The sequence below is a fragment of the Aphelocoma coerulescens genome, chromosome 24, assembly GCF_041296385.1.
Source record: "Aphelocoma coerulescens isolate FSJ_1873_10779 chromosome 24, UR_Acoe_1.0, whole genome shotgun sequence".
In the NCBI taxonomy this organism is placed as follows: Eukaryota; Metazoa; Chordata; class Aves; order Passeriformes; family Corvidae; genus Aphelocoma; species Aphelocoma coerulescens.
In genome coordinates, this window is record NC_091037.1 from 667,813 (window position 1) to 693,324 (window position 25,512).

At 48.9% G+C, this 25,512-nt stretch overlaps 1 protein-coding gene across 7 annotated transcripts in view; it reads right to left on the minus strand.

The window, feature by feature from the left end:
• Positions 1-25,512, minus strand: part of CADM1 (cell adhesion molecule 1) — a 134,039-nt gene that overhangs the window by 9,471 nt on the left and 99,056 nt on the right. For 5 of the 7 annotated variants that reach the window (XM_068994927.1, XM_068994925.1, XM_068994926.1 and 2 more), the window contains exons 6-9: positions 20,276-20,375; positions 17,295-17,467; positions 13,547-13,618; positions 4,702-4,734 (exon numbers count right to left, since the gene is read on the minus strand). In XM_068994927.1, coding sequence (XP_068851028.1) covers positions 4,702-4,734; positions 13,547-13,618; positions 17,295-17,467; positions 20,276-20,375 — 378 coding nt within the window. The remainder of the gene's footprint in view (positions 1-4,701; positions 4,735-13,546; positions 13,619-17,294; positions 17,468-20,275; positions 20,376-25,512) is intronic. The other 2 variants (XM_068994928.1, XM_068994929.1) reach the window with 2 other exon arrangements.

A 25,512-nucleotide genomic window follows, 5' to 3' on the forward strand; every position in this document is an offset into this window, starting at 1 on the left:
TCGATGAGAGAATACGAATATTGCACAGTGCATGTCATGGCCTGTTTGCAGGCTGCGGGCTGTGTCGTCCACCAAACCATTGGACAAACCGGCTTCTTTTCATTTGCCCAAATGTGATGGATTTATGGGAAAAGCATCTGTCCCCAAAGCTATAAAGCAATCAGGGAGGCACATGGTCGTGGCCACCACAGGCAGTCAGCGCTGCCTGTGAGGGCATTAGTGCTGCTTGGTTTGGGAGTTTGAGGAAGTGCTGGGGTCTGCAGGCAGAGCATCCCCATAGGTGGCCATCCCGGCACCAGTGACAGGGCAAACCAGTGCCGGGAGGCCACCCAGACTTACTGAAATGTGGGGTGGGGCAATGCTACCCTGTGGGCTGGGACTTCCACGACTCACTCCTGCCGCTGGCCACTAAAAGCAAATGCATAAAGCGAAGAAAAAAAATTCCCATGAAGAGATCCCGCATCCCTGGGCACTGGGGAACCTGGGATCGTCAGCTCACAGGCTGCTACTGGTGCTGACTGTCTGTTAAATAGCCAAGCTGTGAGTGCAGTATGGTCAATGTGCAGACTGGCCCCACTGCAGAGCAGCAATATGTATATTTATAAATACACACTGCTCTTTAAAGATCAAACTCATTTTCAGTGACGGGTTTTTAAATACATCAAATCACCAGGAAGCTATGTTGGAATTACCTCCTGAAGTGGGAAGCCATTTAGATTAATAGCAGGAAATTTGCTTGTGTGCCACTCTTGGGTTTCAGGGAGCCCTTTTCAGGTTTTCAGGAGCCTTTTTCCCATAAATGATCTATAAATACAACAGTTGACTCACAGAAGCACTGGACATACAGAGCTGCACTTGGCAGAGGAGCCCTTCAACTTTTCTTTCTCCAAAATTGCTTCTGTAGAGTTCCCTTTAAAGGAACTACATTTTATCACTGATGAAAAAGGGCAATGTTACATTTTTTATGAAGCAAAAAAAAATCCTTTTCAGAATAAAATTTGCAACAATTCCACAATTCCGCTTCTCCCTGCACTTGGGACACTACTTCTTGATTCTTCTCATTAAACTTCCATATTGGCTACTAAAGCCCCTTCTTCTCACTACTGAGGGGATGAACTCAAAGTCTGCCACTACTCCTGTTAGAGAAATGAAAGGGAACTTTTCGCTCTGCTCCATTTCCCTGGAAATGATATACCCTCGGCAGGCACAGCCGGCACGGCGAGCGTGTCCTGCAGCTCAGCCAGGTGCCCACATGAGCACCAGGCATCCCGGCTATATTTAGGTTTCTACGGGCTCCCACCCTACATCCAGTTTTAAGGAAAAGCCAATTTCTCTCCCGTCTCAGGCTCTAAATAAGCAATTAGGGATTCCGTTTCATGCCGCGCGTGGCGGCGCTGCACAGAGCCGCAGCGTGCGCAGACAGCGCTGTGATGTTTTATTCAACCGCCCCAAGGACGGGAGCTGTAAAATGCATTGAGGAACGGATTTACTATTAGCTGCACTTTTAAGTAGGGCATTTCCAAGGGGGAAGGAGGCAGTCAGACTGGCAGAGATGCTTGATGATGGCAATGCAGAAAGCTCTGAGGCTTTTTCTGTGGCACCTGGCGAGGTGTACGGCACTCTGGGGTGACCAGGCTTTCGCTTCAGTCAAGCAAAACTCATTTTCAGGGACTGAGCACTATCAGAAAAAGGAACAAGAGCATAGAACAATAGTGTTACCTGTTCTTGGACCAAACCTGCTAAGGCCACAATTAAAAACCCACATGGGCTTTCAGGGAAGAATTTCCAGCCTGTAAAATGATTTACCTGCTGCATAATGGGCCAAGTATTTTCTTATCACTCTTCATTTGTGATTGGGATGTTTTCCTTATTTTAACCTTCACTCCAGGCTTCCTGCTTTGCCAGCTTCAGAGGAGGCTTTTTCACCCTACCTTTCCATGACAATGAGCAGAAATTCTGCCTGTGCTGAGGCAGCATTGCCTGGTTCTTGCCTTGCCGGGGGAGTGGGGAGCAGCCCTGAGCCCCCATTGCTGGGTGGACGGATGGACGGACAGGGCCGCAAGCACAATGCCCTGCGTGGGCAACGCCCGCATCCTGGGGAATCACTCTGAGCTCTTGAAGCTCTCTGCTTAGAACTGGGTAAGGGCAGAATTTGGAAAAAACTGGACTCTAGGTCAGTGTGTCCGAGGTCACGGCTGCTTAGAGATGTCCTGCTTGCGTGGGGGAAAACGTGAGCTGGGCATCTCACCTGAGGGGCTCCACAAAGGCCAGCACCGCATGAGGGCCGAGCTCTCTGGCCACCAAGCAACAACAGGGGCCAGGCCATTAAAAACTGGCACACTGATTTTGGTGGGGACAGGGGCAGGGGAAGAAAATTGAGAAGGCCTGGCAGAAAAAGTGCTTTCTCCCCAGACTGAGTGGCGCAGACACTCCAGGTTGTTACTCTCCCGGCTCCACCAAGTTCTGCCCGTATTCCAGCTCAAACAGTGGGACCTGCGATGTCAGCCCCACAGGCACCCTGACCCCATGGGGGCACACCGAGAGGGAGGAGGGCTGAAGCTGGGAAACCCCGGCTTCGTGGGGTGCAGCGGAAGCACAAGCCTTCCTGCCGGCCATGACCATGCTGTTATTGGAGCTCTGGCAATGAACAGTGCAGAGAAAGGAGAAAGTGCATCAGAAAATTCACAGTTAAGCTCTCATTTTCCAACAAAAGAGTTAACAACATTCGTGCGTTAGGTCACTCATGCATCGCTGCCGTCAACTCCATTCCGTGAGGAAACGGGAATGGCAGGGCCTTGGCTGCTGCTGGGACATGCACACACATACAGGACTCCTTCCCCCCAGTCCTCTAGGATACACTCCAAAACTTTAAATGGCTCAAAACCCTCTTTCCCCGATTGAAGCATTGTGCTGGCTATACACTGGCCTTACGTTCAATTTTCTTTGCTAGCAAGCTCTTTTTTGGGTTGGTTTTTGGTTTTGGATTTTTTTTTTTGGTTGGTTGGTTTATTTTCTTTTTTCTTCCCCCAATTCATTTTAAATCGTTTTTGGAGAAAATCCATTTGGCTGTATTCATGCCCATGCATTTCTATTCATTCACAGACATGCTCACTCCCATCGGACATCGGAAAGAACAAATGGCCAACATACAGAAACACCTGGTATACTCCATACACACTCCAGCAACACAAGCTTGGAAAGAAATCCAGAGTCTTCACGGGAAAAGCACCCCACAAGGGCAAGCACGGGGGAATTTGGGACAAACTGGCTGGTTTTAAGGCAGGAAAGTTTGTGGCAGCTCGTTTGACTGGGATAGATTGTCATTTCAGCTGGCTACCTCCCTGGCAGCGATCTTCCCCACAAAGAGGGTAAGCCCTCGAGTTAAAAACAGGCTTTTTATGGCTTTCCCAGAACAAAGAAAAAGGAGGAAAGACATCAGGAATTGCTTAAAAAAAGGGGATAAGGGCTCACCATCAAGCATCTGCCCCGCTTGTCCTCAAGGCAGAGACTAAGACATGCCTACACCGAGCCTTTCCTGATGCAGAAACACCTAGAAAGGATGCTGGGAGTTGTGCTATCATCAAGGCTACCTGATCTTTAGGGATCAACATCCAGCCACGAACACGTAGCTACAAAATCAGCAACGTCGGCTCTTGACATTTAACACACACAGGGAGATCGTCACACAGACAAAACACAAGTGAGCCCAAAGGTTTCCCATCTTTACGCCAAGTGGGAAAATGCATCCAAGTAGGTAAGCTATTTGGGATAAGGAGTGCAGGCCCCTTCACTTGATATGGGACATTGCTACTGAATGATTGGCCCACTCAGTTCTGCCTCTGACCTCGTCCAAACAACACCTCAAGGGGAACAGGTGGGAGAACAGGGTGCTGTGTGCTAGGGATTTCTGTCAGTAAAAAAATCAGTCAGTTTATCAGTTAAAAGAAACTAGAACAGCGAAGTCCAACATGGATTAGCTGTAATTAAAAATTGTCAGAGGTTTCGGTTCTTCAGCTGAAAAGTAAGCTTGTGCCAAAAAATGGGATGCTCAACTTCCAGCCTGCAGCGCGTACGTAGGCTCGCCGGGGAACGGAGGAAGCTCAGGAAGCTGTCAAGCTGTTAGCTAGACTGCCTCGAGCAGACGAGAAGGGTTACTTTGCTAGACTGCTATGCTGAGACGAAAGTGTTGCTATTTGTTTTCCCAATCTCCTTCTGCAGTGTAATAACGCAAACTTCCCTGCCGACCTTGGAGGCGAGCGCTCCTCTGTGGAGCATCCCAGAATCCCCGGTGCTGCCCTATGCCAGCAGACCTGCTGGATGCCCTGTCTTAAAAACTAACTCAAAATGCAAGAAAAAATGCTCAAAAAAAAAAAAATTAAAAAATTAATTCTTTTTCATGTGTGAAGTGACTCTCAAGTCAATGGATGGAGAATCACTTGGCATCGCTTGGACCTGGATGCCACTTCCATGGGGCTTGGGCTTGCCTGGCGCCAGGATGATCAGCTGGGGAGCTCACAGCAGAAATGACAAGAGCAGACAGACTTTCCAACCTTAGAACCCATGTTGCATTTGTGAGATGAGTCCACCTGAAACACAGTTCTCCCTTGAAGACTCCAGTTCCCTTTTTGGCTTCCCCTTCCCAGGCTTGTCTTGCCACTCAGCACCGCTGAGAAATAAGATAAACAGGAATGTGATACCAACCGTGAACTGCCGGTTCTGTCGTCGCCGTTGTGTCTACACACGGGAACAGAGGATTGGAGGAAGGGAAGAAACAGGAGGAACAGCATGCAAAAAAAGGGAAAATGGAAAAAATGGAACAGATAATATATGAGCAAGCTTTCAAAGAACATTGCGTGACAAGCAATAATAAAATGAAAGGCAAAAAGCATTTGAAGTGAGTTGCACTGTTTAGAAGACATGCCTCCAGTTCAAAAGCTATGAGCCTGAGGAAAACAGTAAATTTTTCTCTTTTTCCAGGACCTTGCCAGAACAATTACTGGTGGTTGCAAAGTCAGGGGAACAGGAGACAGGAGAGAACACCGACACCAATGGTTTGGTTGGTGGGGACAAAACAGAAGCTCCAGAGCAGGATGAGGAGCTGAGGCTCAGCACGTCGCTGTTACACACTCAAACACTGCCCTCACCAGAGCACCCATGGCCAGGGAACAGTCTGCTCCTTCCTCTCCTCCAGCTTCCCAGCCACCACCTGCACGAGGAATCATTTTTTTCAGCTTAAAAGATGTTCTAGAACTGGTAACTGTGGACAAACATTACCAGTCCCTCTGCTGCAGCAGGTACCTGGTTGAACAGCTATGGGTGATTAAAATATCCTGGATGGTTTTTTGCTGGTTAGTGTGAAGCTGAGTCTACTCCATATGGACTACATCCCACTGGAAATTTCTTGGGGGGTGCTGCCTTGCCAACGGAGAGATGCTTTGTCTCTTCCATGTGTTTTCAACAGGCAGTTTAAAAGACTGACCCAAATGTGAAGGCATTTTCTGACAGTTATTTCCCCACGCCAATAGGTTTAAACCAAATGTAACCACATTACCCGAATTTCCTGGCTTATTTAGTTGTTGCAGCCCATTTGCTTTCCATCTGGAGGTAGGTATTCCGTGGCAGGGGTCAGTGGCTGGAGCGGGCTGGCTCCTCAGAACGTGGCACTGAAATAAAGCCCCGGAGCCAACGGCCCAGCCCAGGTCTGTCCCAGCCCTGCGTGGTTCGAGGCAGGCAGTGTTTGAGTGAGCAACACGGTGCGAGTGAGCGCACAGAAGCGCTGCACTGCGTGTCCCTGCACAGCAGCCGGAGCTTGGGTTTTGCAGCAACGACAGACAATTCACAGCGGCATTTCCCCTCGGTGACATGCTGGCAGAGAACCCGGGCACGGGTCCCCTGAGCGGGCAGAGGCAGCAGTGGAAAAAGGAGGACCTGTTTCTTGGCAATTTAGCTGAGGACAGCCCAGGGCCGAATTCCTGAAGCAGCAGCAAAGACAAGAATCATACAAGGAATACACAATACTTACAGATACCAGGTCTACATGCTTTAATTATGGAAGCAAAACAAATAAACCCTGCACAGTTTAACAAACTGCACCAAGATTTGCATAACAGATTACCAAGCTGTCATTAGCCTGTTTCCACTGCCAACATAGGCTGTTCTCATCTTGGCAACCAAATCTAAGGCACCCTCAAGGAGGCCAGCCCTTGTTCTCCTGTGGGAGCTCTGGGGGCTGTAAGGGAAACCTTCCAAAGCCACGAGGAGACCAAGAGCGGGGGCTTTGCTTTGGTTTTAGGTAGCAATTCCCATTCGTTTTAACCAAGCAAATGGTGGAAGGGGAAATGGCGGTGGAAGTGGGGGGAAAGTCATTGTTTAGAAGGGGTTGTAAAACTGAGCATTAATTCCTGAGATAGCATCTTGGCATCTATAAATAGTCTCAATTTACTGTCTTCCTGAAATAAAAAAAGTTATGTCAGCTTTTACACTAAATAGAGAATCTGCTGGAAGCAAACTTGTATTGATGTGCTGGAAGAAATTATTAGTCAAGAAAACAGTGCAAACTGGACAGTGCATCTCGCTTCCCCATCCGGGGACAGAGACCAACAGGTTACACAAAATAAAGTTCTCAAGCGGTTGTAAGTGCGAACAAATATCCACGTCAAACAACATGTTGGCTGCAGCTGGAATGACAAAGTTATGATTAGCAAATGGTTTGGATGGTTGCAATAGGAAACACAGACTGGTTAAAGTTTAGAGTGAGCTTTCAGGGAGTCCTGTTCAATCCCAGTCTTCTTTGGGAAGAAGGACTGTACACACCAGTATTCCGGAGGGAATAACCCCGTGTTAAAGAGATGAGCACCCCAACACTGGTGTGTTTCTACATCATCGTGTGGCAGAGGAGAGAAAAGTGGTCCGTGGTGCTTTGGTACCAAACCAGTGCATTCCTGTAAATCCGTGTGTATCCCAGCCCCACCGCCGTCACTCCTCACCCGGGAAGGAACATCCTGGCCCTGCAGCGCTGCTGCTCATACAACCCGTAACTTCAAGCTGGACTGGGTAACTTCAAAGGTGCTTTCCTGAATCCTGGGTATGTGCCACCAGCTTCTGCTTTGCTTTCAAGACCAGCCACACTTCCATGTCAGAGCAGGCACACAGCACCCCAGGGATCAGCCTTCTGCCCCATGTCCTACAACAAAAACCATCTCTTCTCCTTAAATGATGACCAACAAGAAGTCTTTTATACACTCCTGACTTAACTAATGTTGAACAAAGCCAAGGAAAGGCTTTGCTGTCACAAAAAAGCACTGTTCTGGTCCCAAGCCATCGACATGCAGAACAGCTACACGACCACCCCGGGCTGATAGCTATCATTTAAAATGGAAAGCTGGTGATGAAGAACGAGCTGGTTTACCAGGTGTAGCAAAGCCAAGAGGACGTAGTAATCACATAACCAAACAGACTCAACTCAGTCTGGGATTTTCTACCTTAATATCAAAGCTTCTCTTCCCAATGCCAGTAAGGAAGAGAACTAAATGTGCTGTTTGGGAAAAGCAGAACAATGCCATGGCCTTCCAAAATCTCCATGTACAAAAGCGCCTCAGAGGCCTGGTTTATAGTTACAGAAGGTACCCAAGGGAGTAACCACTGGCCTCTACAAAGCTGCAAATTTCACTTTATTGGGATTTCTGTGTAGCACTGGCCATAAGAAATAAATAGCTGCCAGCTAAGACAACTCAGATGACACCCAAGCTCTAGGCACTCACCACCTCATTAGGCAGCTACACAAGGGCACATACACATATACACACACACATATTTATAAAATTACTGCGTGGAGGCAGCTGGGCAACATTTCTCAGCATTATGAGCTCCATCGCTGAGCCTCCTCGTTTTCTCAAATGGATTCTCTCCAACTCCAAACTGTTTGCAGAGTGTGACCAGGCCCTTTAAACTTGGCCATAATTAGTCCACAGCCTCAAACAGAACAAGCACGATGGAGGAATATTAAAACCCCAGCAGCAAAATTAAATTCCCCCGGTTGAATGCTGGAGCCGCAGTGCTGCAGCCTCGCAGAGGTACTCGGTGCTGGGGTTGAGGAGCACACACAGAATTACAGCAGCACATCCGCAAAATAACGGCACAACACGCTGCTGCCTTTTAAATTTAAAGAGGCTTTAGCAAGTATAGATATCCATTCAGTATATTGCTTTTTAAATTGCTTTCTGAACTGAAACCAAAAGCCAATCTGATCCCTGACGCGTGGAGCTCTTATTCTTCCTGATTTTCCAGACTACTTCACATGTACTGACCAGGGCGAGTGTGAATTCCTGCACATTGCTGCCTTCGCAGCAGCCTGAGGGAACAGCATGGGGCACTGCAAACAGATTCATTCTTGCTTTGGCTCCGGTCCTTGGGGCTGATGAAAAGCCCTACAAAACCCTTCCCGGCGTTCCCCTGGATCAAACTTCTGTGGGACACCAGCACAGATGTCACATCCCCCAGCAATGCGAGAGTTGAGGGGTGATGGGGCTCAAACACCAGAGCGCAGTGGCACGTCCATCCTTTCCCTCACCACAGCCACCCTCTCCCTCACCACGTGCTCCTCCAAGGACGGATGGAGATGTCCTTTGCATTCCAAAGCCCCCCGACCTACTCCGTACAGCACTCCAGGTTGGCTCGGAGTGCCCCTGTCCAGGCGTGCTGCAATGGGCTCTGGAGACAGCTTGATTAGCAGACCAGATGTTTCACAAAAATCATCACAATCTGTACGGATATTGTGTGTGACCAGAACAAAAATAGTCTGAAATTAGCACAGTGGCTCCAGCCATGCTTTTGCATGTTTCCCCATACAGATTTGGGAGGATTTTGGTTTGATTTCAAGCCCAACCTTGCACGTGCCCCATGCTTCTGTTCAGCAAGATGATGGTTTGTGCACTGTTTAAGCTGTGTCACCAAGGGCAAGGCCAGATATGACGGATCCTGTCTGCTACTGGTTGGACGTGGGACTGAAAGACTGAATTTTATTTCATTTTATTTCCTGTCCCAGGCCTGTCAGCTCTACCTTTAGCCCCTTTAATGTGGACACATCCTGGATGAAAATGTCAGAAAGGCACAGAATCATCTTTAAATTAACTTGACATTTTACCAGGGACAAGCAGAACTTCCAACAGAGAGCAAAAGTTAAATAATAAATAATTTGGGGGAACAAATCCCTGGGCTGCGTCCCTGCACAGCGGCATCAAGCATCAGAACGTGTCACAAGGCGACAGCAGACTGGGAACGCCGAGAGCAAACCGGCAGCCCTGGCTGCTCCTGCTGACGTGCCCATCTCCCGTTGGCAGCACAGGCACCTCCACATCCCTGGAAAAGCCAGAGACTGTAAGAGAGTCCAGATTGCTGAGCTGAAGCTGACCACTCTGAGCTGACTGGGGAGCAAATGTGTTTCCCTTTCACAATTAAATTCCATGTCACCACCTGCAGCAGTCCCAGGCAGAAATGGCCATACCTGAGCCAATGCCACGATCCTGCCTGTGCTTGTCATCCCCACGCTGCATCTTTGCCTCCCACAAACCCACTGCAAGGAAATCTGAGAAAAGGATGACTGGCACTGCATTCTTCCTGCCCACCAGCCACTGGAATTATTGTTGGAATAAACCCCCTGCAACTGCAGCTTTTCACACCACCAGCTGTAATCAGGAAAGGACAAACTCCTACTGAGAATAAAATCATCATTTTTCTTGTATTGAGGAAGTTTTTTGGCATGTGAAATGCTCTGAAAACCTGCAACACTATTTTTGCTCATGGAGTTCACATTTCCATGCGCTATTATTTTTAAGGCACCTGGGATGACACAGAAGCATGCTTCTGAGGAGACAGTGCCTGGCCCCGTGGGTGACAGGAGATTTCCACTACCAGGTGTGCCCCTGCTCAAGAGCTGATATTCCAACTCTGCATCAATTCCCAGCTCCTGCTTTGGAGCTTGCTGGCTCCGACACACCTCCAAGCCAAGCAGAGCTTGCTCCTGTGCTTGTACAAATCCTGAGCCTCAGGAAGGAACTCAGAGCTGTTCCCACAGGATGTGGAAACCACTACCTGCAATGTAGAGCCCCCTGAAATATACACACACACCCACATACACACCTCCCTGCTACTCCAAGGGATCAGTGGGATTTAAAATATGCTCTAAATGGGTATTCCAGGGAGGACATTGGGAGCCCCCAGCCTGCTGCTAATATGGCCCCAAAGGGTGGAGAGCAGCGCCTTTGCAGAGTCAGCAGCACCCACTGCAGGGCTGGCAACACCGGCAACCTGCACGTGCCACCCCCAGTTCTTCACCAAAACCGCTGCCAAGACACCTGTGCAATTCCACCAGTGGAGAAAGTGTGGGAAATGCAAATGTGCACCTCGGAATGATGCCGTGGATCCTGGGAGGTGGGTGTGTCAATGGACCGGGCGGCAGCGAGGAGGCTGGGAAAGGCAGGCAAAAGCTCTGCACCGTGCCCCAAGATGAGCGCTGGGCTGTGATTAAGGACCTTTATCTCCCAGGAAACAACAGCTGTCCAAGCCCAGCATTTCAAGGAGCGACTCCAGGGTAATTCAAATGATGCTGTTTGCTCTGCTGTATCGTATTGTACATCTTAATGAAGAAAGCCACAAGGACAATTTAACTGATAAAGAACGGCTTGGCAGCGATAACGCCTGAAACACCCAAGGATGGCTGGAATACCAATGCTGTTAGAGGCTACGTGGAAAAGATCAAGCTGTCACGCAGGAAATCTTTTCAAGCACCTACACTAAAGTGACAGAGGGAAAGCTCTAAAGGTCGTGGTGTCTGGAAACTTCACCACTGCTCAGCTTGTCCTTTGCTGGAGAAAGCATCAGGTTAGCTTTCCAAGAGCTCCCCCAGAAACTCCCTGAACCAATAAATCAAAAGGACAACTCCAAGGGCAGAATTTTCTAGGGTCACCTGCTAGAAACTGCTTCAGTGCAGTCTCTCTCCCCATGTTTTATTCAATTAAGGCAAGACAATTGTTTTTCAGAACTACTCCATGGTTCCAGGGGACATGAACTAGGTCAGGGTTATACTAGAAGTAGGGGGAGAAAAGCAAAATAAAACAGATTTCAAGTCCACCTCATCCTAAGGACTGGATTCCACTGGGCTGGCTCTAGATGCCTGGATTGCCAGCAGCTCAGGGAACACCCCGTTGGCTCCCACTGCTCCTCTGTCAGACAGGAAGAATGCTGGAGCATTCAGGTGAGGATGGGAATTAAGTTATCAGGTGTCTCTCGAGGCTTTGAAAAGTGTTCCAACACTATTCTGCTATGTAATTCTAGAGATTATGTTAATTTGACCTAATTTTTTCCAGCCACAAAGTCTCTTAACTATCAAAGGGCAGAAGTTGGTGTGGCTCCATGCTCCTGAGCACTGACTGGAGAGGACACACATGCACATCTGCGCAACAGAGGGGGAAGCCTTGGCTTGACTGTTCTGGGTGGGAAAAGCACACTGAACTCATGGGCAGAGGACAGGAAGACACATGCCAAGAAGACTCCATGCCAGGGAAGAAAATAATAATTTCTCTTATCAGCATTAACGAATCTTCTTCCGACAGATTGTGAGCAGGAACTGCTGGAATCAGGGAGCAATATCACATTTTCATTACTTTTCCAGCCTCCTCAGCAGTTCAAAGCCAACACAGAAAAGCATCAAGGAGGCGATGGAGACCCACTGGGTTCTGCCACCAAGGTCTGAGATCCTCCACCACTGCAAACAAAGGTGAGAGAATGACGCTGGACAGCCCCGTGCTCCTTACCCCAAGGGACCTCTGCCAGGCTGATGACACGGCCATTTCTGACTGCAAGAACCACCCCCCTCCCCTTCTTATTTTTAATATAAAAAAGCTGAAAAACTATGTGGAGGAGAGCCCAGAAGCTACTGAGCATCCACAGACAAAGCTGCAGCACTCACAGCAGGACAGCAAACAACCAAACTGCTATTCATTGGGAAGAACCAACCACTACTGAGGAACCTGACACAGCAGGTGAGGACAAGCGAGGACAGTGCAAGCTTTGGAAGGCAGTGCTGGGGCAACCCCTAAAATGACAGGCTGCTAACAACCCAGTTCCCAGAAAAAGGACTGTCATTAATGTTTGCAGGCACCACAACTTAAGGGGTTATCCAAGCATCAAGATACATTGCTCCTTTTAGCCTTCCAAAAGTCACTGAAAGCACCAGCAATTACCGTCAAACAAAGAAACCTGTGAGCGCATCCACGTACAGCCTGTGGGACACACGGGCCGAGCTCCTCTGCAAACAGCTCTTAGGGAGGCTTTGAGAAAGCTTCAAACCTCCTCTGAAACGAAAGCGGGTTAAGTCTAGAAATCAAAAACACGGAAGAAGGGAGACTGTTCACGGCAGAGCATCCCGAGCACCCCAAGCTGGGTGCCTGGAGCTGGGTTTACCGGTAAGCACCTGGAGGGAGGAAGCAGAGCACGGCGAGGGCTGGCAGTGTGGTGGTGGCCGCCGGCGCGGTAAGGCACGTTGGGAGAGAGGCTTCGCCTGCGTGTCCGTGCCAGCTTGGGTGCAAAAAACCTCGAAAGGAAAAGAAGCCACGAAACGCCCTGGACAGGATGGTGAAAAGTCAGCTGAGCAGCATCATAAAAGCAAATAAAACGTGAAGGCATTTACACAAGGGGTGGTTTACAGCAACAGTAAATGTTGTGCCATTAGCTATTCAATGGTCCATCCTCACCTGCCGTTTGTCACCTCTGCCTCAAAAAAAAAAAACCACAAAAAGCAGCAAGCAAAAGCAAAAGCAGCGGTGGGAATAGGAAAGGTCAGAGAAATGACAATGCGGATGGTTACAAATAAATCAGAAGGGTTTTCCTGATGAGTCAGGTCTGTGAGGAGGTATGAGGATGTGTCAGAGAGAGGTGTCATGATCTTGCTGGTTGTTTTTATTCATCTTTTCTCAAAACACAAGGAAAATCTCACAAGCTGAAAGGCAGCTCCTCAAGAAGGGGCCTATGGATGGCATTCACTCAATAAAAACAACTGGTGGAATTCCCTTTCCTGGGAGAGTGAGGGAGAAGCTTATCACAGAGAAAGACCAACACCTCAGCGTGAGAAAAAGGATCTTGAGTCTCACCAGGCGAATTGAATTGCCGAAGACCAAACTTTCTGCTATAAATTGCTCAGAAATTGATACTGACGGGATGGAGGCTGAAACGACTGCCCGTGCTAAGCGAGCTCTAGGGCTGTTTGCATCCCGTGTTTCAAGTACCCAATACTGGCCACCAGTAACTGAATTAATCACTTTTCCTGCCACGACAATTCCCACGTTTCAGGAACACCCTCACCCACGGCAAGGACCGTCTGACACGTCAAGCTGCCGGACCAGGGCTCGTGCTGTGGGTGGGCGTATTCGAGGGAAAAAAAAATACTGCAAGTGATTGGTTTGTTGTTTTTCCCCAGGCTTCATGCTCTGCTTATATACATAAAAGACAATAAACATTCAGGACATTTCCAATGGTTATGAAGGTACCATACCTGTGATGGTGGTAGGGATGGTGGTGGTAGTGGTGGTGGTTGTTGTGGGAGGAGGGATAGTTGTGGGGGGATCTGGATAAAATATAAAAAGGAAAATAATAAAAAAGCAAATTAAGAAAAAAACAAGCAGAACACAACAGCGGTCAATCGTGATCAGAGGAAAACAAGGACGCTAAGAAGCAGCGCGGGGGTTGGGGGCCTTTCCTTGGCTAAATCCCAGGGGGAGAGCCCAGCAGCTGCAGGGACAGCGGGGCCAGATCCTCTGCCCACGCTCACTCCGGCTGGAGAACCTGGCCCCAACCTCTCCCCCCTTTCTGCCTTCTACAATGCTAAAAAAAAAATAAATAAAACCCAGCATAAATTAGTCAATGAGAGAGAGAAATGGAATGGGAGAGGCATAAGAAAAATAAACTGCACACTTTCCACAACAAAAAGACCAGTTTGCACATACAAGGAGAGACACAGTGGTGCTTTTGGTGGTTGTCTACGGATACATTTGCAAACCCAGGTGGGAGGGCTGTGTGAGGGGCCCTGCTGTGCTTCACATGAACAGATCTCACTGTCTTCCCAGGGCCGTGAACCTCACTGCTCTTCCTCTATAAACACATGGCAGCAGGATGTTAAAAACTACTTCAAAGATGGTAACGAACACAGAGAAACGACAACATCATTGCTGAATATCAATTTCCAGGTATGAGGAATTCCACCAAGATCTTTTAATTTAAAAAAAGAAAAATCAGTATTTTTCTGACAATTTCAGTTGCGCACTCTTGTTTTTGCTACTAGGGCATCGTTAATGAGATGTTTCTCTCTGTGACCACTTCTCAGATGGACTGGACCTGTTGAGATTCAAACCCTGCTGCTCGTCACGGGATTGATGTTACACACAGGGACACATCCTTATCAAAACTATCGGGCAGGAGAAGGTAGATATGAGAAGATGTAAAAGAAAAAATATGTATCAATGCCCAGATGATCAAACTGAATGCGTTAAGTAGTCGGAAAGACTTTGAACTACGGATTCATTCGGCAATAATAGAGCATGAAACCTTTCATGGGCTTTTGATTTTAGGTTTCCTCCGTAGCACGTCAGCTGTTCCTCACTAACACATCTGCTACTCTTTTATCTCTGAGCAAGCTCCCTTGGATCCTCTAATTAAGATATCTGAACTTTAATTATATACTGCACCTTTATTATATTCCATCCAACTTCCCAAGAGTTAAGGAATGTCACCTCATAGTTTGCTATGCTATGAGCAGTCACTGTCTTTCCCCTACATCCCAAGGATCCCAGCCCCTGTGCTTCTCTCTCACTCCTGACCCACACATCTCCCTGAGAGCAGTGGGGACCCTCACAGCTGAGGCACAGCAGCACTGAAGGAGGGGCCCCCGGACTCACACCAACCAGCCTGGGACCGGCTGTGCCGTGGGCTCTTCCTCCATAAAAACAAAAACAAAAACAAAGCTGGTGTGCTAATGGGGATGGAAGTTTCTAGCAATGTATCTGCCCAGGCCCATGGGGAGGAAAAGCATAAAATGAATTTTAGAAATGAACATGTTTTCAGTGTGTGCCAATGTGATTATACATCCCCATCCCACATGGGCAGCTGGGAAGGTGCTGGGCACAGCTCAGCTGCTGGAAACCGCGTCAAACTCCCGACCTGCAGAGATGTCCCTTTGGAATGGGACTGCCTGAACGCTGCCTCTCCTGGAGCTGTGCCAGACCCTGCTCCGTGTCTGCAGCTCCCAGTTCCCACCCTAACGTGGCTTGGGAGCTCTGCACCGTGAGCAGCCACAGCTGCAGCCACACCCAGCCTGGCGAGGACAGCGAGGCACGTCCTGCCACCAAGGCTCCTGCCGTGCCCACAGAGACGTAGCTGCATGGACACAGACCCCGGTGCTGCTGTGGGACTGGCTGCTTTTGGTGGTGAAAGAAGCCATGGGCCAGAGGAGTTAAGCGCCTCGCCACTGAGCAGGGTGAGACCTCCATGCTGAACCTCCCCCCAACAGCAGCTCCAGCTGGGCTCCGTACCAGGAGGCTTCAGCTGATGGCCACAGCCCAACCACTCCCTCCCCACTCTGGACTTCTCCCTCTTACATCAAGGGTTAAAAGGATCCCTTATGCTGTCCCGAGTGCCAGAGCCTAGCAGGATGCTGCCAAACATACAGAAACTGGAGATGATGGGGTGTGTAAAAACCCTTCTCTGCCCACGAGCAGCCCTCTACATGGGCAACAACACATCGGCCAGATGCCTAAGCTGGAACCCACAGGTCTCCATCCTCCTTCCAAGTAATGTTGTCTTGGGTCTCCTCCTGTGGATTTAATCCCAAGAAGGAGCAACCCCAAGGAAGTCCCGTGCTGTCTATTCTTGCCCACATCCAAAATGCAGAGTAATTATGTGAGATTTCCCACGAGCTCTAAACCTCAGGTCAGTAATGCTGGGGAGGTTCCCCCAGCCCTGCCTTGGCCCCAGATGGGTACATACAACTACACAAGGAGGGAAACCACCTGCCCCACAGCTGCTTTATGGCAGCAGCTTTCATGGTTTCCACCTCGTGGGGAACCGCCTGTGTCCTATTCCAACTGCTTTGCTCTCTGCAACATTGGTTGTTTCTTTAAACACTGATGTAAACAAGTGGGTTTTTAATATTGTGAGCATGCAAATTACCAATCATAAATGCATATCTGACTTCATTTTGTAAACTGGAGTCTTGTGGAGTGAGAGGCACTAGAAAAACTACCCATATGATGGTGTACATGAGTTTTGTAAAAGCTCAAAGCTGTTGCTGTCTTGAGTCTTTGGGCAAGTTTCTAAGACTGGGCTTAAAATCACTCCTGCAGAGGTGGCATTTGGAGAGGTATGGGAGGTTCTCCACTTTTTGACTGGATCAGAGCAACTACCAGAGAGCTCAGACTGCAGAGCTTCAGGCTGCTGTTGCATGGAACCAACTTCAAACCAAGTTTCTGTCCCACCTGAGTGGAATCATAGCATTGTTCAGGTCGGAAAAGACCAAGACCCACCACGAATTCAGCCCAGCCACACACAACCGCTCTTAACAGAAAGTTTAAATACTCAGCCCAAGGAACAGCTCATCTTTAAACTGGGGGATCGCTCTGCAAGTGCCTCCTGAATCTCCATTCCATGCAACACCTCATGGCAGGAGCGTGAGGTTTACAGCAATGCCAAAGTAAAGCAGAGGAAATGAAGAATTAAAGCAGGTACTTAACAGCACTTTAAAAGATGCTGAGGCATGTTTTAGTGTCTGCCCAGCCGCTCAGACAGGCTTAAGGCATCTCATTCCTCCAGTTTATTTACTGGTTTGTAATTGTCTGGGGATGCTGGCTGATTAACTTGCTAGTGGAAGGCTCGAAACTCCTCAGACCATTGCTCAGGCCACTGAAGGAGGTGTTACCAGAAGGACAAGAAATCATTGGAGAAGTCCTAGGAGAACTGCACAGTTCTCCCCATGCCCCTGCTCTGGCTTTCCCTTAGGCTTTAGCTGGCAGCATGGGGTGGGAGCTCCCCAGAGCTGGGACAGGCTCTGTGCCTGGTGCACACACCGAGAGCCCCAGCAGCACCCCAGCGGTTTCCCAGCCCCTACCTCAGCCCAGCACAGCGTCGGGGTGTCAGGAGCTGCCTGCAAATCTGGCATTGAGCAAATGTTAAGTTCTGTCACAGCTTTCCGAGCAGGGCATGTTGCAATTACGTGTAAACGAGTCTAGAAGAACGGTGGTTTTCTCACGTACCGTATACAAACAGCATGTAATCCGCATGTGATTTCCCCACCGCGTTGGAAGCCTCACAGCGGTATGTACCATTATCTGTTTTGTTTAGGTTACTAATGAGAAGGTTTGAACCAGACACTACAACGTGTTGAGGCATCTCATCATCTACTCTTAACCACCTCATGTCCGTAGGCCTACAGAGGAGGGAGAAAAAGAAACAGTCACATTACTATTTTCCTATGGTCAAGATGGCATCTTCAAAAGTTCATCCACAGACAGAAAGCCCAAACCAAGAAAAACTGTAAAGAAACAACACATACTTTTTTTGCACTACTCAAGCCCAGATGCTTTTGGGCTTCCTCAATTTAAATTTATTTTAACCCAACAGGAAACTGTATCCAGAGCTTAAATTTTCTGAAAACACTAATGCAAGCAGGAAGAAAGTTCATTAGTGGTTAATCATTCGCTTACTCAGCAAACCTGAAAGCTCTGAGGCTACAGACTCAGTGTTCATCCACAGGGTGCTCTGAGGGCAGAGCTGGACAGCAGAACAAGTAAGGTTTCATCAAGTTTGAACCCTTCCACAAGCTGCCAGGGACCTGGTGACCTCAGTGAGCGCTGTGCCGTGCACTGAGGGAGTTCCAGCCCTTCTCCTGTCCCCCAGCCCACCTGGCAGCCCCTTCCTGTACCCCGCCACTGATGGAACCCACATGGGCAGGGGGTCTGCAACATTCAGGGAATGAGCCTGGTTTGTTAGAGCTGGTAAAGATCAGGAGCGCTGAGGGGCTTGGGGGTCTTTTGAGTTTGTGGAGGTTTTTAACATCTATTACTATTACATCTTTAAGTGGCCGAAAGGGGACGGATCAGCTCCTTCTCAGCAAGAAAACTCCAGCATCCTTCAGGCCACTCAACAGTGAGCTCTTAAAGAGGAGTTTCCTGCAGCACAGCTTCTCTCAGCCTGCCTGGCTCCAAGGCTGGCAAGCAAGACTGCATGTTGCCGGAGGTATCCCACAGCTCAGGCTTTTCCCTGGGTCCAAACAGTAGATGGCTGCCATGATGCAGAAGCTTCAACATCCCAGCCATGCTACTGGATGGATCCAGCACCAAGCAAACTCAGCTGGGCATTGGCTGACTCTGGTTTTGGACATGGGCTCAGTGTTCTGTCCCTCGCTGCCACGGCATCGGCACACGAACCACGGTGTGGGCAGCAGCAGCTCCTGAGAGAGCCCAAATGCAGTTTAACTTCAGTGTGGGTGGGAAAGGTTTGAACGCTCCAGGCTACAGTTTTTGAAGGGCTCTTTGTGCTGTGGAGTCCCCAGGTTTCCCAGCTGGTACACGACACAGCAGCTGCTGCTCAGAGAAGTGTGTCCCTGGATGCCCCAGAAGTGACCATTTCAGCATCTTCCCACTTCCGTCATAGTCTTAGGGGGTTGTGTCTAATCTAACAAAATATCTGTATTAATACCAAATAGAAATTTCTCCTCTCTGGTCTTTTTTCCCTCTGAGCTTCCTTCCCCCAATATTTATGTTGCCAAATTTTGCAGAGAAATTACTCTGCTTAACTGGAGAAACCTCCCCCTTCCTCTAAAACCTCTGTAAAAGATTTCATGAAACCTCTTTGTCTTAAAAAGATGGAGCTAAACCCAGCTCATTACTTTACTGTGTATTTTCTTAGCTTTGGGAGACCCAGGTGAAGTGACCCAGAGAAGCCAATTCCCAGCACATCAGCAGCATCAGCAAGCTGCCAGGGAGATGTGTCTGTCCTATTTAACATGGGAATGTCTTACTCATAGCCTGCAAGGAAAAAATGTAGAAAGCCTGTTCATTAGATCCCCAGTTGATAGCAAATGGGAGGCACTGCAGGTACCCAGGGGAACAGGAATGCAAAGGGGCTTGGCAGGCTCTGAGCAGGGAATAGCTACTAAACGGAATTCAGCAGGGACGTGCCAGCCTCTGATGTACAGGGAAGGGATTGGCCTCGTGCCGAACAGAAGAAACTGGGAAGTGGGAATCAAGCAAATACTATGGGAATCAAGAAAATACTGTGGAAGGGGATGTAGGCTACCAGGGAGGATGAGGGCAGCCTGAGCTGCCTCAGTGCTGGGTGCCCGCCCTGCCCACGCTGCCGAGCTGGATGGGGTCCAGCTCCTCACGCCCCAGCTCTGGGCACGCTGCCAAGGAGGCACTGACAGATCTCAGGGATGTTTGCAGAAATCTTATGGACATGATGAAAATAAAGAAGGATAGTAAATACTTGACAGTCATAAATCCAAGTGGAAGAGAAAGTATTTAAAAGAAAAAATAAAGCCGACAAAACTTAAATTAGAACAGCAATGAAAGTGTGAGAGAAAATCTACCCTCCCTTGCCAGGATTCTCCTGATGCATAAATTTCTTCAACTGCCTAAGAAAGCCTCAAGGGCTTGGCAAGAAGAGGAGAGAGAATAAAACTGGTATTCTATAAAAACCACACGGGGCACCAAGGGGGAGGAAAACCATCACACAGTCAGTACGAGCAGAAGGCTGGACTGCCTTACCTGGGGATCCATCCCACTTCCCCAAGGGCTCAGTGCGGGGTCCTGGGCTGGCGTCCACGCACCGGCACCTCCTTGGGCCACAACTGCAGCCCCTGACCTTGCTTTCGCAGATTAATCAAACCCAAGATTAATTGCAGATTAATGCCACCCAAGCCATTCCCTGGGGGAAGAGGTGTCCAGTTGGGAGCCTTCCCCTTCTGCACCCGAAGGCTGCTGCACGGTGGCCGGGAAGAGCTCTCCTAGGAGCTCTTCCAGAGGAAATCCCTGGGCCATTAGGTGCACAGAAATAAATGCAAATCAAACCAGATGTCTTCAGTGGACAGCAGATGTTTGGGTGCAGGAAGCATCTCTCTCCTTCACTGTGGGACATTGTCTTCGCAGCAGAGAATGGCAACAGGAACAGTGGCCATGCAATGTCCCGTCACCATCGGCCACCCTGGGCCATCCCTGGGAAGGGTCCAACTTACTGTGGCTTTCCAAAGGCTGTGCACGTCAGCTCCAGCGGCTCCCCTTCTCTCGTCAGGCCTTGCAAGGGGTAATTCTGAGAAACCCGCACTTGAGGCTTATCTGCAGGACACAAAACACGGCTCTGTGAGCCCCGGGCCGCGCTCCCGCCGCTCCCCCTCGCCCGCTCGGTGCCGGCAGCAGGAGGTGGAGCCGGCGGCACCGCGAATCCCGCCGCGGCACCGCGCTTCCCGGGAAGGGCCTTTTGCTGCACAGTTCATCTCTGAGCTCGCTCAAGCTAAAAGGAACTCATTTGCCTTCATGCTGAGGGGAAGCTGGAGAGACCCGTGGTGCCCAGAATTGAAGGGTTTTGTGGTGTATCAGCGATTCCTGCACCACAACGCTCGGAGTCCATGAGTGTTAACACGCTGGGCTGGACAAGAGACGCTTGTTAGAGACATCAACAGAGCCACAGCCACCGCTGCCTCTGTGTAAACAACAGGAGGTTGTATTTCGTCCAGACAAAGCTCCTCTAAATCCTACAATAAACAGAGAATTAAAGCATGGATAGTTAGGGAGCCAACTAAAAAACACTTTAGTAAGACCCTGCAGGAAAAAAAGAGCCAAACCACAAACCTAGAGTCCACAATTAAAAAATTCATTACCTCTCATGACTGAAACAGAGATTAAAAACGCAATGTGAGCTGTAGCTAAAACATTATCAGCGCAGGAAATCAATTCAAGGCTACAAGTGCCATTAAGCCATAGATATTTTTCAGGAATTTACTCAACTGTAAGGAACAAAGGAAAGAAAAAAAATCAGTATGCATAAAGGTTGAAACCATTTAAATGTTTCTATTTCCTTTGAGAGTAACTGCTACCCAAAATACTGGCTGGCTGCATTTTATTAACTGTGTTTAACTCATTAACATGCCTCCTATGGAATAATAGAGATTATGAAAAAAAACCTGCATGTCAGGATTGAACCAATTTAAACTCTCATAATTTTCAGTAATGGAATAAGCTACACAAGTAAATCCTCTCCCGAGATGACTCTACCACAACATTTCATCAACTAATCCCTGTTACAGATGCTTCCTGCAGCTCTGGAACCGGGGTGTCCTTGTGGGCTGCGGGCAGTGGCAGCACTGTGGGACAGCAGCGCTTTGGGGTGTCACTGGCCGAGGGGACAAGTCCCAATCCCACAGGAAACGGGGTGGCTTCAGTGTGCCTGGAAATGCACTCCAGCCCTGGAACGGCAATAGCACTGCACAAGGAGCACAGGAGGACGAGTTCACCCCAGTGTTATGCAGCAAATAAATCACCCGCCTCATCCTCAGCACTGCGCTCAGCACTCCCGTCCACAGCTCCCACCCCCACAGCCATCTGCTCCCCATTTCTGATGGGCTGTGCGGCAGCACCACCAGCCCGTGCCAGGAACATCCATGGTTTATATCTGTGCAGTGGAAGGAGAGCGAAACCTTCCCAGCCCAGTTTGCTCAGCAAATGTGGACTGAAACTACTCCTTTCGCCGTTTTTCCATTAGGTGAGTTTAGTACTCCTAATGAGCTGTTTACTAATGACAATTACTTATGGAAATCAGGAGGAATACACCCAGGCTCACTGTAGGAGAACAAAGTGCCAACTCCATGAGCTCCCACCAAGCTTGGTGAGCCCTTCTATTGCCACTTTCCAGCCCCATGGGCTGCATTAAACTGATGATGGCAGTGAACTGGACCCATCCCATTTGGATCCAGGTGCTGTTGAGGCGTCACCTGCAAGAGGAACCTGGGTTTATCAGCACATGTGCCTGCACTGCCGAAGCCACGAGTTTCCCAATGGAGTTACCACAGGAAAGGACTTGTCAGCATGCTGGGAATTACAGAGGGCACTTAGGCAAATGTACCTGAGCCTGGAGGACTCAGGGGCAGGGCGGGACACTCCAGAGAACCAGCTGGCATTAGGCTCATGGCACACAGAAAAAATTTCACTCAAGCATCTGGAGGGGCAGTAGTGTCTTTTCCCTTTGTTTAAGGACGTGCCTTTAGACAATCTTAAATTCTACTTCCAGTGCTCACGCCCTGCCTCACACCAAGCCAGTGTATTTCCTGCAGATTATGGACTCTGAGTGTAGGTTTGTGAAATGCCGAGCGCTGTGGGACCCCCAGCCCAGCTCCTGTGACATTTAGCAGCTCACATGGACAGAGCACCGATGGTTCCAAGGTCTGCTCCAGCCGTTTGCCACCGCCCTGTTACAAGGCACACATTCCAGCAGTGATGTCTGCAGCTCTGGAAGGTGGGGTGATGACCACCTCGGATGGTAACGGGATTACGACGCAAGAAGTGGCAGTTTTCACCACCTAGTGCATTCCAGTGCCCCGAAATCCTCAACTTGGAACTTCATAACATCACACCACTGGATTGTTACATAAAAATAAACACTTGCATCTGTGCACCCAAGGCCCTGTGTGCTCCATGGCAGCCAATTAGACCCAACAACCCACAGCTATTTCCTACTACGCCTCTTTCTAGCAGCTTAAAAAAAACCAGCCCCGTAATTTAATAAGGCACCTTTATTAAGCTAAATTCATTCAAAAGCTCAGAGTGATATACAAGGTTAAATACCAGTTGTCTAAAGGTTACACTGTAGCAGCAGCCAATTTGAAAAACTTATTACAAAGCCACTCTGCGTTTGATGAGATTTCGCTCACAACAGGCGCGTGCCTGTGTGCTGGGGTCTGCAGAGGGACCATGCACCCCAAAACGCTCACCTCCCCTCAGGATGCCACTGGCCACCGAAGCCTGCACCCATTGACTTTCACAGCTCTCAAGCTCCGTGCTTGGGAACTTACCAAACCACTCCAGTTATTCTGCATTTGTCCCAGTTCTTCCTTTTTTAGCTGCTCGCCCCATTTTTGTGCCATCAGCAAAGATTATTAACAGTGACTTTTTAAGAACTTCAAATGCTTCAACTGAACAGCATCAGGCCAAGCACCCAGGCCCCTGCATTCCCTCTAAAAATACCAGCACTGCTGATTACTCCCTAATGACTACCCTTTGAGATCTGCCAGTTAGTGATTTCTTAATCCATTTAAACATGCACTTCATCGATAATGCTTAGATGTCATTAATCAGCTGAGATAAAACATTACACCGAGTTCGGGGCCTTACAAAAGCCTAAGCCTATTATTTCCACCCGTTTCCTTTCATCAGGTCAGCCCACAATCTCCAAGGCAGGCGAGCTCACTGCCCCACAGCCTGGCACCAGGCAGATTTGGCAAGCCTGGCTCCTCATGCACCCAGGGTACTGTGATGCTCCAGGGGTCTTGGCTGCGGGACTCTCGCTGACCACCCCCAGCAACAACCCAGCCCACCCTTCCCAGAGAACACACTCCGTGCTGAGGCTGAAAACAGCCAAAAAGCTTCTTCCCAAGTGCTGTGCTGGGAAACCAGCACGTGGTGTTTTTGGCAGAGCCAGACCCCAGCCAACAGAGGAGCCGGCAAAACGGACTCTGCCAGTGATTCAGCCGAGCAGGCTCTGGCCTCTGCCAGGTGAGAAGGTGCCAGGTCCAAGTCTAAAATCCATTTTCTGATCCCTGCATGAATTGCTGACGTGCCTCTTGGCAAACCTGACACCAGATGGCATCCCTGGGAGCAGGATCCGCAGGCCAAGCCGTGCTCCTGCCCACTGTAGGTAAATCCAGCCTCAGCATTTCCCAGATAATGCTTCACACACCTCCCTTCAGGTGGGCATTGCTTCATCCAGCTCCTCATCCCTGCTCTGCCCTGTGCCCCAGTGAGCTGCTCAAAAAACTGACTTGTGGCAGTCTCTGATCTTGCCCGGGGAAGAGCAGGAAAAATGTGTTCTTCAATATTAAAAGAAGTCAGCAAAGTTAACACTGATCCTCAGGTGTAAACAACAGCCACCTTTATTCCAAAATCCAGCGAGACTGCTCATCAGGAATGCGCTCTGCATCAGAGCCAGCCCAGCCTGGCAATCCCCTGCCTGCTCCTCACCTCTGACAAGGACGAGAGGCTGCACTGCTGATTTTCAGCCAAAATACAGAAATCTATTCAATAAATAGATCCCGTGTCTAAAATAAGGAATGAGCAGGACTGGCAGATCACAGCTTGTCTGGAAGAGCCTGTCAACCCCAAACACAACTCTGCAAAATTCACCCCTAACAAAAGCAATTTAATCATTTTGCTTGTTGCGGGAAAAGGAATGCCAGAACCCGACAGGCATTTTGGGGATAAACACTTCTCTTTTAATATTTAAGCACACTCTGCTGCTTAATGCCTGCAAACGGCAGAGCCCCGGCCGCCCCACACGCTCCGTGCTCCCAACAACATTCCTCCGAGAAAACCTTATTAATGAGCTCACAAACGAGCACCCAACTGGGAAATGTCACAAACAAGAGTGGCTAATGCCCCAGAAAATCAAATAACTGAACACTCGGCTGATTGTGGTGCTTTTCATATTCACTAAAAGAAAAAAAATAGCTTTAAATCAAAGTTTCTGAAGGGGTCAACACCTCGCTGAACAAAACAACTCATTTATTCGCTTTTAGCAATCTCCAGATGATAAATTACATTGATGTTAATCACTTCACTGCAAACTATGCAATTAATATTTGTACTGGACGGAAATGTAAGGATTACTGGAGATGTGGCAGCAAACGTATGTGGCCGATTTTGAACATAATTGGGCACAAGAAGTTCTCCCATCACAACAGCAGAGGCTGCAACAAGACTCCATTGGGGCAGACTTTAAAGGTACACGTGTAGATATAACAAAAATGAATGCACAGTTAATTATAATTCAGAAAAGGACAAAAAGCCAGCCCAGAGGAGGCCAAATCCAGGCTTTGACACTCACTTCCAGTATCACGTAATAAGAGCAGCAAACGCACCACAAGGGCTCAACTTGCATGTCTCCCAGAATATCTGGTTCCATTCAGTTCCTTAATGATATTTTAATGCATTTTGTTGCTTCATTTCCTTTCTAAAATTACACCCAATGCACCGGTCTCCCATCGCTCACTGACGGATCCGAGCCACAGGAAGAGAGCGACTGCAGCAGAACTGGGGACGTTTCCACTCCAGTGCCACCACACAGGGCTGGGGATGTTCCTCAGGCATGGAAGGGCTGTGGCCACTGCGAGTGCACGGCACTCTTGGTCCAACCCTGCTTTGCTTTTGAGGAGTGTCAAGGGAGGGTTTCACGCACATTACTCTGCTTGTTTGCAGAGATTTCTTT